Source organism: Papaver somniferum, chromosome 11 (assembly GCF_003573695.1).
Source record: "Papaver somniferum cultivar HN1 chromosome 11, ASM357369v1, whole genome shotgun sequence".
Taxonomy (NCBI): domain Eukaryota; kingdom Viridiplantae; phylum Streptophyta; class Magnoliopsida; order Ranunculales; family Papaveraceae; genus Papaver; species Papaver somniferum.
The window spans coordinates 63,992,767-64,007,909 of NC_039368.1; the positions used below are offsets into that span (position 1 = coordinate 63,992,767).

General features: G+C 36.7%; 1 protein-coding gene across 1 annotated transcript; it reads right to left on the minus strand.

Annotated features, from left to right (window-relative positions):
• Positions 1-3,758: 3,758 nt before the first annotated feature.
• LOC113321996 (regulation of nuclear pre-mRNA domain-containing protein 1B-like) lies at positions 3,759-14,333 on the minus strand. Its single transcript, XM_026569992.1, has 8 exons — positions 13,977-14,333; positions 12,473-12,579; positions 11,703-11,947; positions 9,925-10,086; positions 9,650-9,806; positions 6,301-6,437; positions 6,185-6,220; positions 3,759-4,870 (listed from the first exon to the last, which is right to left on the minus strand). Exons 2-8 carry the CDS (start codon positions 12,546-12,548, stop codon positions 4,070-4,072), a joined length of 1,614 nt encoding a protein of 537 aa, XP_026425777.1. The 5' UTR covers positions 12,549-12,579; positions 13,977-14,333; the 3' UTR covers positions 3,759-4,069.
• Between the last annotated feature and the right edge of the window lie 810 nt (positions 14,334-15,143).

A 15,143-nucleotide genomic window follows, 5' to 3' on the forward strand; every position in this document is an offset into this window, starting at 1 on the left:
AGCAAAATGATCAATCCTTGATTTGTTGATTCCATAGGAACTACCCTTAATGCCCTCTTTGCAAATCAGTGACTTACTTGAGTTTTCAATAATTCCTGTTAACATTATTTTTCCAATATTCTAGGCATGTTTTATTCCTTAGTTGCATATGCTTGTTGTGTCTTCTTAATGATTCTCCTTGTTTTAGTCACCTTACAAATAAGCTCCCTCTCGCTATCAAGTTTTCCTTGGTCTTTCCGGGAAGAAGGGAAAAAGAATAATCGGGAGTGTTACTGTTCTCGTTTGGAGTAACAAGTAGTGATGTGTGGTGAGTAAGAACGCAATACTTTTCTATGTGGAAAAATAATCCTTGGATCACGTGCTAGTGTTAAAAACAAAATGAATCCAACATGGAAACACCCTAGATTCTTCAGTCAAGTCCAACTTTCCAAGACGAAATGGTGTCGACTGGAGTATGAACAACAGTACAAGTACTACCAGAGTCCCCAGATACAGAAAGAGATCTGGCAAAGTAAAGTAATTAGTATGTGATCATGACTAAGTTTAACTAAGTTTTGTTGTTACTTACTGCTGTACCTTTAGACTCATGATTTGAGGTTGGATCTTACAATAATTAAAAAATAAGATAAGAACAAAACCAATAACCGGTTTCATTATAAAATATGAAAGTTCTCATAGTGTATGTTAACCTGATTGGGTGAGTGCATAGGTGATGAGAAATAGCGAGATGGCAAGTTGATTGTATATTGAGTATAGGAAAACCATTTCCCATGTTATAATCAAACTACTACTCCGGATCATGTTCTTCTAACATATACTTGTACCAATCTTTGAATCTTGACTCTTGAGGACTAAGACTTGCACCTTTTGACATTAAATAAGGATGGTTAGTTGGAATCCGAAGTGGTCAAATGTCAATTATAGTTGCTCTCATCACTTAATTTGCTCAAGATCTAAGAGAATATATTTGGTATGGAATTTTAGGACTACCTTCCACACTAGATATGATTCTCTAGCTCCTTTCCTTTTCAAATGTGACAATCCGCCCGACTAATACATGGTAAGGTTACTTTGAGTGTCCAAAAATTGAGTTGGTCAGATACTTTGTGGTTGTACCGGAACTTGCCTAGGAACTTTCTTCTTCGATAATCTCAACTCATAGCCTTTTAGGGTTGAACCATATAGGGATGATGGGCCATTCTTGGTATGGTGCTTAGTCACGTTTACATGCTCTCTCAGACTCTCACACATAATTCCTCCCTATACTTTAGTCCTAATCCTTGAAACGAAAAAGTAAGTCAGATGAATGTTGATGAAAAATATATAGTCAAATCACAATCACATGATTCAATCAGCTGCTACCAAGGTCCAACTCCCACCCTCACTTCAACCACAGAAGAAAACACAAAAATATCATTAGTTATTTGATTACTATTTTACTAAAACACTAATATACAAAAGTTTACACCTTCCTCACTCTATTATAAACTACTAGGAAACTACCCATATAAAGAACCATGTTCCTTTCCTCTCATCTTTTAAACTCATTCATCACTTTGCTTCAACTTCTCACTCAAAAAAAGCAATGAAAGCTGCAGCAAACAAGTTTAAGGTTTTGATCACTCTCTTTGCTTTTCTCTTACTCCATTTACAAATACGTTGTTTAGTAATGTCTTTTAGGAATAATGATCAGAGTAAACATATTATTGTTCCTAGAGACAGAACTATTAGCCAACATTATTATTCAAGAAAGTTGTTAGTTTCTGTTGCTACTGCCAGTTCTAAAGATCTAAACAAGCTTATCAATGGTGGAGTTGGAATGAACAAAGAGCCCAAGAAAGCTGTGGAGAATAGTTTACGTAGAGCACCACCGAGTAAAGCAAACCCAATCCAGAACAGAAAATGATCATGTTCACCGTGACTCATGGGAGGAAGAGCATTTGATTTCATTTAAATCTCTTTCTATAGTTTTGTAGTTTATTTTCTTTTGGGTTTAGGGAGAGGAATTGGAGAAATAGATAAAGATCCATCCTGTCACTTGCTCTTTCTATTCTTCCTCTTCATCTTCTTCTTTAATTTCATTATGTTATATTCTCTTTTTCATTACCATTATTTTTTTCAGTTCCCATCTTAGTTCTATTTTTGCAGTTAGTAGTAATTCAATGTAGCAAAGGAGGAAATGAAAGAGGATGAAGTTCAAGAGTGTTGTGTAGTAAGGTTTACTGGATCTTTTGTACAAATTAATTACGTATAAGAATGGAATGAATTACTAAGATTTGTTTCAAATTATGCACATATTAATTTGGAATCATATTATGATTTTCTTTTCTTTCCTTGGTAAGAAAAACAAGGAAAAGAGTAGAATGGGGGATTATTGCCTTTACAGCCATGCAAGCACCAGGATCGTAGCACATTTTCTTTGTTTATCAATTATATTCTTTTTTGCAAGGGGGGTTGGGTTCCGTACTGCAAATGGACACTCTAACCAACATGAATACAAACATCCTAATCTCCCTCTTACCTGTACCGATCGATCTAACTGTGTTTACATGTTAATCGAATCACATGCACATTTGGCTTTACATTTCTACCCCAACGTACATGTAACTGACATCTTTTTGACCAACTTTCTCCCATAATCCTATTTGTGGGAGCACTATTTGGTAATTTGAGATCACCTTCAAAAATGTTTATTCTTAACCTGCATTGAGACCCATGTCCACGTTCTACCACAACCACTAGCTAGACAAACTACTACTACAGTACTACTACTGGTGAAGCACTCCAGATCTCCTCTTTACCATGTGCTCTTTCACGTGCCTTTTTTCTTCTACTCTACTCCTAAACACATTCATACACACTCCACGTTGAATATGCACAAGAACAATGGAAATCTAAACTAAGCAGACCAGAGTCTCCTTAAAATCTGCTTCTCATTGACTTAGAAACCTTAATGCTAAAAAGAATGTTACTTTCTGTTGTCCATCCCCCACCACTTTTAAGACTTCAACATAGATCATTGCCAGCTGCTTCTGTCACTGCTTTCCAGTCCAGCGTAGCTGTTTTAACGACTTCTTTAATGCATTAGTGCAGACTAATATCTCTTTTTCCTCCGCCTTAGATACTTTTGTGGGATTTGATTCCAATGATGGGTTATTTCCGGTAATCATATATACCAGGGTTGTCAACAGGTCGTACAAATACCAGGGTGCAAAACAAAGGACTTGCCATGAGAGAACCAACTATACCAACATGTTTCTGAGTTCGCTAACATGGCACTATATATAATCTACCGTAGTCAGCACTGCTTCAGGCATCTGGCCTTGTGTGAATAAGAGGGCCACCATTCATCATGTGGATCCAATTCAGCTATTAGACCCACTTTAACTTATTGATTTTTAAATTACAATCTGACTTTACCTAGATCTGGTTTATAACCAACTTGTGGTCTTTGCTCATCTCATCTCTGTGTAGAAACTATTGTATAAACACAAGAACCTCTTCTAATTTTACCCGACTCTACCAAGATGGCCATTATGAACGAAACAACTAATCTAACTGTACATTATTCTACAATTAATCTAGCAGTACATCAGTCTATAGATAATCTAACTGTACAATATCCCACACCTGATTCCTCCACATATTTTGGTAGATCATTGACATAGTACGCAATTTCTCTAAGCTGCTTTGAGAAACAAGTGGTAAAGAAAGTAATAAATCATTCCATGTATCGGACTACCTGCAAAACTCACGAGAACTCAGAAAGTCCCTTGCACGGGATATCTCAGAATGGCCGGTATTTCTACAAGCATAGAACTGGCCTAAAAATTTAGGTTAGCCAAGTAATTAACAATTTTCTCCATGCTGCCACAGCGAGACTGTAATTTTATTTCAAGAATCCACTGGGACTCGCTATTCTACTTCTACGTCTACCCTTGAGCTTTTTGAACCCCGTGATGAACGACAGTAAGAAATACAATTAGATCCTATTACTTTACACAAATAAGACAAGTCCAAAAGAGAGAGAAAAGGAAGACCCTCTAACCGGTTGAAATTCCACGAGAAATCACTGCCGAGGAACTGGCGGCGTAGTTGGCTGATGATGACTTTGTCCATAAAAAACCATCCCATGTGGCTGGTAGTACCCTCCTGTTGCTGGCTGCTGCTGCTGCGGTGGTGGTGGAGTACTTGGAGGCCTTGCTGAACCCATTAAAACATGTGTAGGCATAGGTGGTGGAGGGGGTAAACCCTTAATGGAGCCAAACCTGTAAGGCACTGACCCTGCCATCGAATTAGTGGTTTGTGTGAACGGATGAAGGGATTGAGGTGGCACGGGAGGAGGTGGTGGAGGTGGAAATGGAGGCTGTATCTGGGAATTAGCAGTGACGTGATTCGGCATTGCTTGCTGGTGCACATTTGTGAAGAAGGTGGTGTTGCCCATGTCAGAAACTGGCGCGGAATTATCAAGTTTGGCTCTTTTTTCAGGAGGGAAAATAGATAAACTCGTTGACCCACTAGATATGACGCCATTAGTCATAGAAGCAGCTTCTTCTGCAGCAAGAGATGAGAGAACTGCACTAAGCATTTGAGCGGAGGATGCTGAGGCTGCTAATTTGGCAGCAACGGCTGCTGCTGCTTTCCTGTTTTCTTCCTCGGGAGTTATTGGATTTGTAAATGCTGTCATAGGTTGGGTTACAGGAGGTGGCAGAGACAAGCTGTTGGTTGTTTGGATGGGAGATGGGTTGGTTTCTACCGCAATTGTCTCCGAGGATAGAGTTGTTGTGGTTGGTGGGCTAGCACTGGGAATTGGAGCTGAACTAAGCTTCTGCTTTACATTGCTGACTTGATCAATTTGGACTTGAGCAACCTGCAGCAGAATAGAAAAAATGATGAAGTAACTGCAGCAGTATTGCTGCATAACATTAAGGTCACACACAACCAGCAAAATTCTATATCTTGTGTCCATCAGAAGTTTCTGAGCTCTGCACTAATATAGTTAGGAATGCTGGCCCGGTGAAAGCTTATCAACTTGAACATATACACCAAAAGTAGTATCCTTGCAATGAATAACATCTGCTTTTCACTTACCAGCTTGTCAATGGATGTTGTTAGGTTTGTTGGCATCCACATGGGACTATTTTCAATAACCTCCCTCACGATTGTCATTATTATAATTCAGATATTTGGGACTCTTTTCATTGGGTTACCATATAACATGTGTGGCCTTTGGTTCATCACTGTAGGCCTGCTCTAAGTTTGTCCAAGTCAAATGTAAAGCAATTGAAAGCAAATGGAGTAGCACATGATCACCACATTCAACGCTTATTATCCATGTCGAATTTTTTTTCAACTGATGTCATAATGTGAAGATGTGAAAATGGAGAAAGGAAAATGAATGCCAATGTCTTAGGCATATGATCAAGGAGAAGCAACTATTTGTGGCTCAGCAGCTGATATGTGCCTACTTGGTTAGAAAACATAGTCTAACCAACAAAAATGTGGTATTAGTGTCACTAAATGAAGCCCAGATTTCTGCATAATTGAAGTAAGATAGAGAACAATAATTTGCCCAGGTTAAACCTATCAGATTCTTCTTTTGTTTCTTCTTCCTTTGGAACGCTAAAACAATCAGATTAGATGAAGCAAGGAACGATGTACCAGAGCAGGGGGGGGGGGGGGGGGGGGGGAAAGCAACAGTTTTACACTGCCATGAAGAAAAGAACGATGTACCAGAGCAGGAAAAAGAAAAGCAAGTTGCTTCCTTATTTGGTTAGACAGCCAGAAGCTACTGGATGCATTCTACTTGAACTTAAGCTCAACTCTATCCAAAGAAGGTCTAATTGCCTATTCTTTTGATTTAACAGCATCAAAGAACTTTACCAATAGCAGCTGTGAAATGACACAGAGAATAAGGAACTCGGCAACAAACAAGTATAAAAAAAATACTTGGACAACGCTACACTGCTAGAGTAAAACGCCCATTTTTGAACTGCCGTCATCTGATAGATGCAAAGAATATTGGAAGTCCACTCCAGATGTGCACCCCAACACTCAAGATAAGGTGATAATAAGCTGACATGCATTGATACCTATCACTTGTGTTATTACTGAAATATCTAAACTTATAAGATCAATTAATTAAAATGCATAAGAGGAAAAAAACAAAAGGTGTTGTCCTTACCTGCAATTGAGTGCGAACAAGATCCAGCTTTGATTCCTAAAGACGATATTTTAGTCAGAGAATTGACAACAAGAAGTAACTATGAGTATGAGCAGATTATCAGAGGAAACGAAGACCTGATCTTTAAGTACTTCTCTGAGCTGAGTTAGAAAGTATTCTCTGGTTGTTTCAACATTTTTAAGTTGCTCAACACATTTCTTAAGAAAGTCTTCCTGCTCCTGTACTTCCCCCAAAGTTGATTTCGGCTGATTTCCTGATAACAAATTAAGAATTTCATTCAAGATAATAGTTGAAAATCCATATCAAAGCTGCTTAAATTTCAAATTCTTGCTTCAGTCATATGAATCAGTAAGCTAAACAAGACATCTGACTGAGACCTGAGCTATGAATACTTCGCGTTGGAATACACTATTCTCTTAAGAAATCATGGAATAGAATATAAAGAGGACAGCAACATTCAACTACTTATCAGAACTGCAGTGCAATAGAATCCACAGAACTGCTATCCCTGTGACATCCTCTTGGCATGTTTGGACTAAGCCTGTATAACCAGATATTAAAATGAACTTTGATGCAGCTTTTTGCCAACATAACAGACTCACTGGAACTGGTCTAACTATGTGTAACTGTGCAGGTACATGCAATGGAGCTAGAAGCACCCTACCAGCAGCTATAGATCCTGAACAAGCAGAAGCATTGGGACTCTTGGAAGTTATATTATAGGCAAGAGAAAAAGGGATTGATCTACATCTGGAAGGGGACAGTCTGAGAATTATCAATGCAATCATTGGATAACATAATGCTGTGAGACTACATCTAATAATATTATTAGAGATTGTCAGAACTTACTACACAATTTTTCCTAGTTGGAAATGTTGCTATGCACATCGCGACACAAATAATGTGGTAGACACTTTAGCAAAGCATGCTTTTTCTATTTCTAGTTCGGAAGAATGACTAAGTTCTATGCCAAACTGGAAGGGGACAGTCTGAGAATTATCAATGCAATCATTGGATAACATAATGCTGTGAGACTACATCTAATAATATTATTAGAGATTGTCAGAACTTACTACACAATTTTTCCTAGTTGGAAATGTTGCTATGCACATCGCGATGCAAATAATGTGGCAGACACTTTAGCAAAGCATGCTTTTTCTATTTCTAGTTTGGAAGAATGACTAAGTTCTATGCCAAACTGGTTAACATCACCTTTAGCTGCTGATGATACTGTTATGTAGTTCATTCAATTAAAATCAGGATACTACTGAAAAACACCTCGAAAAGCAAAAGAGAGTAGCAAGATGGTGGTACACTATTAAAGAACGTTCATTTGCATAAAAACTGCTTCCATTTGTAGAAATCCGAGTCAAATCATGAAAGTATCAAGAGATGCCAAAATAAAATTCACTTCCATATCACTAAAATTGAAATTCTTTTCATTGCGTGAACTGTGGCTCAAACAAAAAGAACATAGTTTTCCATGCTACTCGGGATCCACGGGTTATAAAACTCCCTTTTGACTAATACAAAAAGATCAATCCTGGATGTTCCCACACAAGTTTGTACGACGAGGAAACTCTGACCACTTGGTCATAGCTACCTAAAGATTGGATTTTGTTGAAGATAATGTGAAGGTGTCCTGTTGTATAGGCCTAAGTTGAAGATATTTAGAACCACTATCTAACATGAAAAAGAAAAAGACTTACTATGGATTCAATAAAGAGACACCAGGATTGATAGAGAAATTAATAAGTGAATTAAAACACGCACTAAATATGTTACTTCATGCCTAATTGCTTTCTGTGTTTCTATTCTGCACAATAAACAGATGCAGTATCGTGTTTCTATTCTGCACAATAAACAGATGCAGTATCAAAAGAAAAGTCAACCCCATATAAAGACCAGTTGGTGACACCCGTTATCAAAACAATGCCATGATGTTAAGAGTATTAAGAAATTGCAGATCAATGAATATAAAGTTCTTTTGTTAGTTCTTAGTCTTTGCAACGCCTGATCAAACTTGGGGTTGCTAGTACTCGGGAAGCACTGCCTTAAAGCACCACCACTAGCCAAGGGCATCCCCTGGTCAATGCACCAGCAGCCCAGGACCCACAGGACTTCCTTCTAAATTCAGACAATTGGAGGCAAAAGGCTTTCCAGATTTGTGTGTGTCTCTTTCGTTTCGTGTAGCATTAGATTTCAAACACAATGAGATGAAAGATGACTTCCAGATCTAAACAAGACTCTTATACTAAGTGTGATCAGTCTAATCTTCCAAAAGTGCTAGCCTGTTTGGATACCACTTAGGAAGTTGCTTCTCGACTTCTGGAAGCAAAAAAGTTAACTTTTCGTGAAACATAATATTTTTGCTTCTGACTTCTGGAATTGTCATCTGCTTCTGGTATCCAAACGCCCTATATAAGAATTTCACAATCCTATAAAGAAAGAAGGTGAACTTGACAGGCAAAAACATAGGATGTGTCCAAATTCCATATGACATCACCAATTCTACTTGCAGATTCTAAATGTCTGATTCCCATTCACTATAGAGTTAACAATAAAATAGAAGCTCTTATTGGTAATAAGACGCAGCAACACTCCTGGGAACAATTTTTGAACGTAGAGAATTATATCATTCCATTGATCCAGATTAGGAAGTCTTCAAATATAAAGGAAACAGATAAACCACAATAAGCGACAAGCAAATTTCATGGCACTCCTTATTCTTGAGCTTTTTGATGCCAAATATATTCCGGCAACGTCAAGTATTAACAGAATTCCGTTAGTAGTTTAGTACAGTGGTGCTATGCACAGGGTTACTGATCTTCAACATCATAAGCCCGTGTTTTGGGGCTGGGATGATAACGAATTCAGTTTTCTGCTCCATCTTATCTCCTGGTACTTCGTTTCATTATATACACAGTCATGGAAAGTGGGCGTAACATTCAGCCATTTTTGAAATTAAAGTGAAGCAAGACAGAACCATAATAAATTAACAAAACTGAGAATAGACTAATGCACTTATAATTCAGAAGAATTTTATGGAAAAGGAAGTTAGAAACTAAAACTATATTTGGTAACCGATGCAGAAGATGGAATCTAGATTCACATACCATCAAGTGACAAATTCTAGCAATGATGAAGTGCAGAGAACAGTAGCTCGTATTTGCACTAAAGAAAGGAATGGTCAGGGACACAACTCTATTCCAGCCTTCCACTCCTTTTGCCAGATATTATCTTGAATCATGCTTCCATAATAATCCCTCATCTACTAATTGGGTCTATTGTTATAAGAACTTAATGATGAACCGTGAATTTCAACTCAGCAGCCATATTTTGTCCTAGCTGATTTCAACTATGTGTGTATTGTGGCATTAAATAGTTCAGTCTACAAGTATTGATAAATAAAACAATTCAAACATTGCTTCGATTTTTGTATAGTTAACAGACAAGTACCGTTACCTTGACTGCAAGCATAACCAACTTCTTTCCCCATTTCTTCGACATGGTTAACAGCAGCCTTGCATTTGCTGAAAACAGTGTCTTCATCAAGATGCTCGTCATATATTGATTGAAATGCAGTAAAAATCTTCTCAGGTGTACCTCCAACAGCTAATTTCTGAATCCATATGACCATCATAAGACACGAAGTATCTTGATCCACAACTAGATCAAGCCAGATGCAGATGCGAACTTTCTACTTATATTGACAAAAATATAAATTTGTAGTTTCTTACTATTCTTATTGAGTGAGCATCCTTCTTCAATACTTTGATGGAATTCAAACTCGGACTCCTTACATTGTTCTCTAATAAAGGAGGTGAATCTTTACCCAGCATTTCATCTTTAAGACCCTGACCACGAGAACCAAAGACCTTCCTTTCGTCCCATATGCCTACCTGTAAATTTTGAATGAGACATGGTAGCTTTTGACAAGGCAAAATGGTTTACAAAACAGAGTTACAGAATATTAAAATAAAGAAAGAAAAATGTATGAACGCTGTTAAGATGAGACTTTTGTAGGTGATAACTGTCATAGCCTAATTTTATGTACAATAATGTGAAAACAACTCCACACCCAGTAGTGTCTTTTCCTACTGAAAGCCCTAGTACAGAACTATATCTTGAGGGAATAACTGCCGTATATATACTGAATTAAAAGTCATGTATTGTGAATATATGATACAACAATATGTCACACGTGTGTAAACATGACAGTCTTGAACTCCAAATTTTGTGTTGATCCAAGAATTGGAATTTCAATATCAACCATTGCTTCTGCGACAAGGTGCAAGAATCAAAGTCATTATAAAATGAAAAAATGACAGACTTTTGTAGTTGTTTTCAAATAGAGCAATAACAGATATAAGCCCCTACTGAAAGCTCTAGTCAGGAACCATATCTTGCAGAACAAATGGTGTAAACAAAATGAACTGAAGATCATGGATTATCATAGTATATGCCACATATGTGCAGGGATGGAGAGTTGAATTTCATAGTTTTGTATGGACCTTGAGATTGGAAGTCCATATGAGCGTGTTATTGGTCAGTTTAAGAAGAAAACACTAAGAACGGTCAGTTGATCTACGAATATTAGGCCACCCAAACAGTTTTCCATATCTAAAAAAACAAAAAACACAGATCTATGATCGATCGTTGAGTATTTATCTTTGGAACTCAGCCATTTTTTGTCAGTAAATGATTAAAGATAAGAAAATGGTACTTCCTTACAACAGCAGGCAACAAACATACACAGGATATTAAGTTGTGAACAATGAGTACTTTCTTACAATCTCAGGTACAGCTAACTGGGTATTAAAGAGAATACTTGATCAGGGAGCATCAAGGAATCTCAAACAGTAGTAGGAAGCTCCGCAAAGAGTTTCTTCTTTTTTACAGAGAAAGAGAATCAATATAGAGTAACTCATACAACACTTTGATTAACATCAAAATAGTAGTAATGCATACTAGCACCGAATTACCCGCACTTCTCTTTCTCATCTCAAACTGCTTAGGCATTTAATCAACAAAATTGGCCCTATAAAACATGCTATATATTCAGTACCCAACTTTCAGGATCCATATGAGTGCGCGCTTTTTTGGACACTCTTTGAGAAGAGTGTTCAAGTGACGCCTAATCTAGTCCTTGATGTAATTTTGTAGTTATAAACTGAAGGACAAGATTCTAAGCAAGCGGGGAGATACCCCCGGATAACTGCTTAATGAAAATTAACAAAACAAATGCATATGTCACACTGACATTTTTATCATGGAATGCCAACAAATAGAACTCTCTATTTGATATATAGAAAAAACCGTGTTGTCTGTGGACATTGTACTTTAAAGCTTCTTAATGAAACAATTGCCAAACATGCAAGCATTTTTTACTGCATGGATGACTAACTATTATGTTTCAGCTGATGTAAAACATAAAGCACAAAACTTGCATTTCATGAAATATAAAAGTCATTTACAAGTTATGTACCAAAAAGAAAGGGAAAGAAAATTCACTTACAAGCCTGGTGGCTGCTTTCCTTCCATTTTCATCACCATTCTCAAGTACCTCCTTAACAGCTGCAGGTAGAACTCTCCAAAATTCATTCACATACTCACTTCCTTTCCGTTTACCATTTTGCAAAATATCATTTGCCAAGTATAAAAATGTAACACGTTTTTCTTTTTGACTTTTAAACAGCTTATCCCATGTTTCAACAACTTGCTTCGCTTTTTTCCGATGAGAAATACACCAACTTGATAATGCTGACCGGAAGTTAAGAAAATGTCCGCTATAAATAGTAATCGGCAATGCATATAGACACGAGAATCAAACTTGGAGGATAAAGGCTAAAATGCAGACGCGGAGAGTTTCAGATTCATACCCTAGAAAATTGCAATATATACTCCAAAAACAGCTAAAGAAATTAAAAAAAAAAAAAAAAAAAAAAAAAAAAGAAGAAGAGATCAAACACAGGCTCAGTAATTAGATCCAACTAGACCAACCTGTTTTCTTTTACTAACGGTTTTGGTCAAACTCTAATCCTCCTATTTCTGTTTCATTTTTTTAGTAAAATCCTCCTCTCGGAGTTTGCCCAGAAAAAGAAAGACAGCCAATCTACCGACTAAAAAAAAACCTTCTTTTAAACCATTCCTTAGTTAAAATACTGCTATTAAGAATCGATGTTCCTAGAAGTTAGGCTCACACACAAACTAGTCATTTGCAAGACAGCGAAGTGTTGAAATTTATTACAGCAGTTAATTTGGATGTGAGAATACTCTCAAGGATACATTCAATGCTTTGCTGTGAATTGTTGAGCTTAGAAAGCTTCTCAGCTAATATCTGCCCGCTAAAACCAGTTGTCATGTTGCCCTTTCTAGCATGTACTCACCGAATTCTGCAACATTAAAAACAATATTTAGCATTCTCAGGATTCAAAACAACAACAGTGAAAGTCAACAATTACTATAAGAAGTTGAAATCTAGACATAAATCATTTATGCACTCCAAGGAAGCACATATCAAGAAGACATGTATGTTATAACATAGGCATAAACACACCTCGAAAGATACCAATACAGTCTGCATATGGAAACATAAAAGGCTAAACTGGCTGGACAATGATAGCATATTTTGTAATGCATACCAATCAAAAACCCATGAGATGGCTGTCGGAAGTGGGCCAGTATCAACCTTCGAGATGGATATTTTGGCTCACAGCATTCTAAGAATTAGACTAGTATCAGTTTGTCAAGTGTGGGGATTCCAACCTCTTCGAATATGGTTTGTGAAATTGCAACATAAAAATCTATCCATGATTTCTACTCTTACGCAAAAGTAATATTACTACTAATATTAAACCATGGACAATGACATTTCCTTTTTATCATTTTAATACAAAATGGAAGTACCCTTGACGATTTTTTCTTGGCCCGTTTTAGAGCAGGTGTAATTTTTCCTAAGTAGAAGGAACTAAGTACAATGTCAAGCTAGATACTGCACATATAAGTATATAATAATGTTTTTTTTACATTTGAACATCTAAGTATGTTAAAGTACGAACCAATAACAGCAGAACTATTATCCTCTTAGCAGCTAAGCAAACTTGGAAGAGTTTTCTTGTGTTTGAGAAAAAATCAGCTGGACTACATACTACAACTTATATCTTTCGGCAGTGTATACCACATCCCAAACAAATGGGATTCCAGGGAGTAACATTATCAGAGGCGAGCTTTCCAATAAATTCTGACCAACTCAATTTAAAAAGACGCATCACTTGCCAGCCAGAAGACTCTTATTAATCAGCAAAAGCTCCATCTTTTCATGGGATTAACTGTTTCAAAAGTATTTTTACACTTTCCAGATGCAATCAGTAGATTCAGTACCAATATAATCATTACGAACTATTCCACAGAACTTTCTCTCTTCTCCTTACTTGTGATACTCAGCATAATTATCATAGTGAGGGATAAATTTTATGAAAGTTTATGAGTGCACTGTTTTCTTTTCCTGTCTATAGAAGAACAAACGAGTTCATTCCAATTAAAGTTCCTTACTTGCGGTAAGTTCTATACTATCCTCAGGTGTAGAAAGAGCCGCTACAACAACATTTCAAACTAAGAACACAAGACTCAGACCTAGGTCAAGAAAAACATTTCGCAGCGTAACTTAAAAATCAAGAACAATAATAAATCCAGGTTAAACAATTACACCCTTTAAATCTTTGCGATCCAACTAAAATACTACAGAACGAAAAATCTCGAATCCAAGAGGAAAAAAAGATAGAAATTTAACCTGATTTCAGCTGAGAAAAACCATGTGGGTGAGAATCTGAACGCAAGAAAGCCTCGTTTACTTCTTGAAAATATTTATCAGGAGTGGAGGGGGAAACTCTGATATATGTGAAATTCGCGAGAGAGGTGAAATGTTAAAACCCTAGATTTTGGAGTAGTAAAGTTTAGTAGCGGGAGAGAAGGGGATTGAGTTGAAGGAGCAGCAGACAAACAAACAGAAACGATTCTTGTTTCACAGCTTCGTTTTGTTGTTCTAGAACAACAACAGTACAGGGGTTTGGTGTTGAAGACTTTAGAGAAGAAAGAGAGAGATTTGGGGGTTTAATTATCTAGGCTATCCACCAAAATTGAAATTGGAAAGACTCTTTTTCTCAATCAGCTTCAACTTCAGTGTCCAAGGGACCAAAGATTTTGCTTATAATCAAATGACCGATATGCCCCTTCATAATGTATTTTCTTTTCGGGCTTTTTGTTTGGTGTTTTTTTGGTAACACCCATTTTGACTTCTTACCAAACAGGAAAAAAACACCCATTTTGACTTCCAAGTTCCAACTCTTCCGATACACAAAAATTTTAGCGCATACAAAATGGTCTCCCCATAGGAACCTTATTAGGGTGTTTATGGAGAAGTTCAGTTACATATATACCTTTAAATGCTTTAAATTACTAACTTATCCTATTTTTAATATAAAAATGTAAAATTTTAAATTAACAATCAAATCAGTTATAATAGATCTTATACGTAATAAAAGAAGATAAATATTCAGTAATACTACGAATCGGTTATTATTTTAAATATTTCTTCTTCATCTTCAGTCGAGCCTCTCTCTCTTTGGTGGAAGAATTTTTTTTCATCGCCGAAATTAATCGTCGATTCGTGAAAATTTGATTGTCGATTAAACTTTATTATATGGCGGTTCCCACAAAGAAGCCAGCAGTAAGTAGGAATTCTAAATCCTCTTCTAATCCATCAATTAAAGCTGAAGGTGTAGAAACTGAAATTGAATCAGAAATTCAACCGACTGAAGCACCAACTCCTGAAATGAGAATACGAAAGTAAGTTCTACAAACCCATCTCTTAATTGTTGTTTTTGATTGATATAATAGGTTTAATTCGTGAAAAAAAATAAGACCTTGTTTGGTACGATTTTTAAAAATAGTTTTCTAG

Bases quoted from the DNA above. Each gene is read 5' to 3' on its own strand.
- LOC113321996 (XM_026569992.1), bottom strand. From the start codon at position 12,548: ATGACAACTGGTTTTAGCGGGCAGATATTAGCTGAGAAGCTTTCTAAG. The intron at 11,948-12,472 runs GTATCCTTGAGA...ACTTCCGGTCAG, and splicing joins TTCACAGCAAAGCATTGAAT to CATTATCAAGTTGGTGTATT. The intron at 6,221-6,300 runs GTCTTCGTTTCC...TATCGTCTTTAG, and splicing joins GAGAAGTACTTAAAGATCAG to GAATCAAAGCTGGATCTTGT.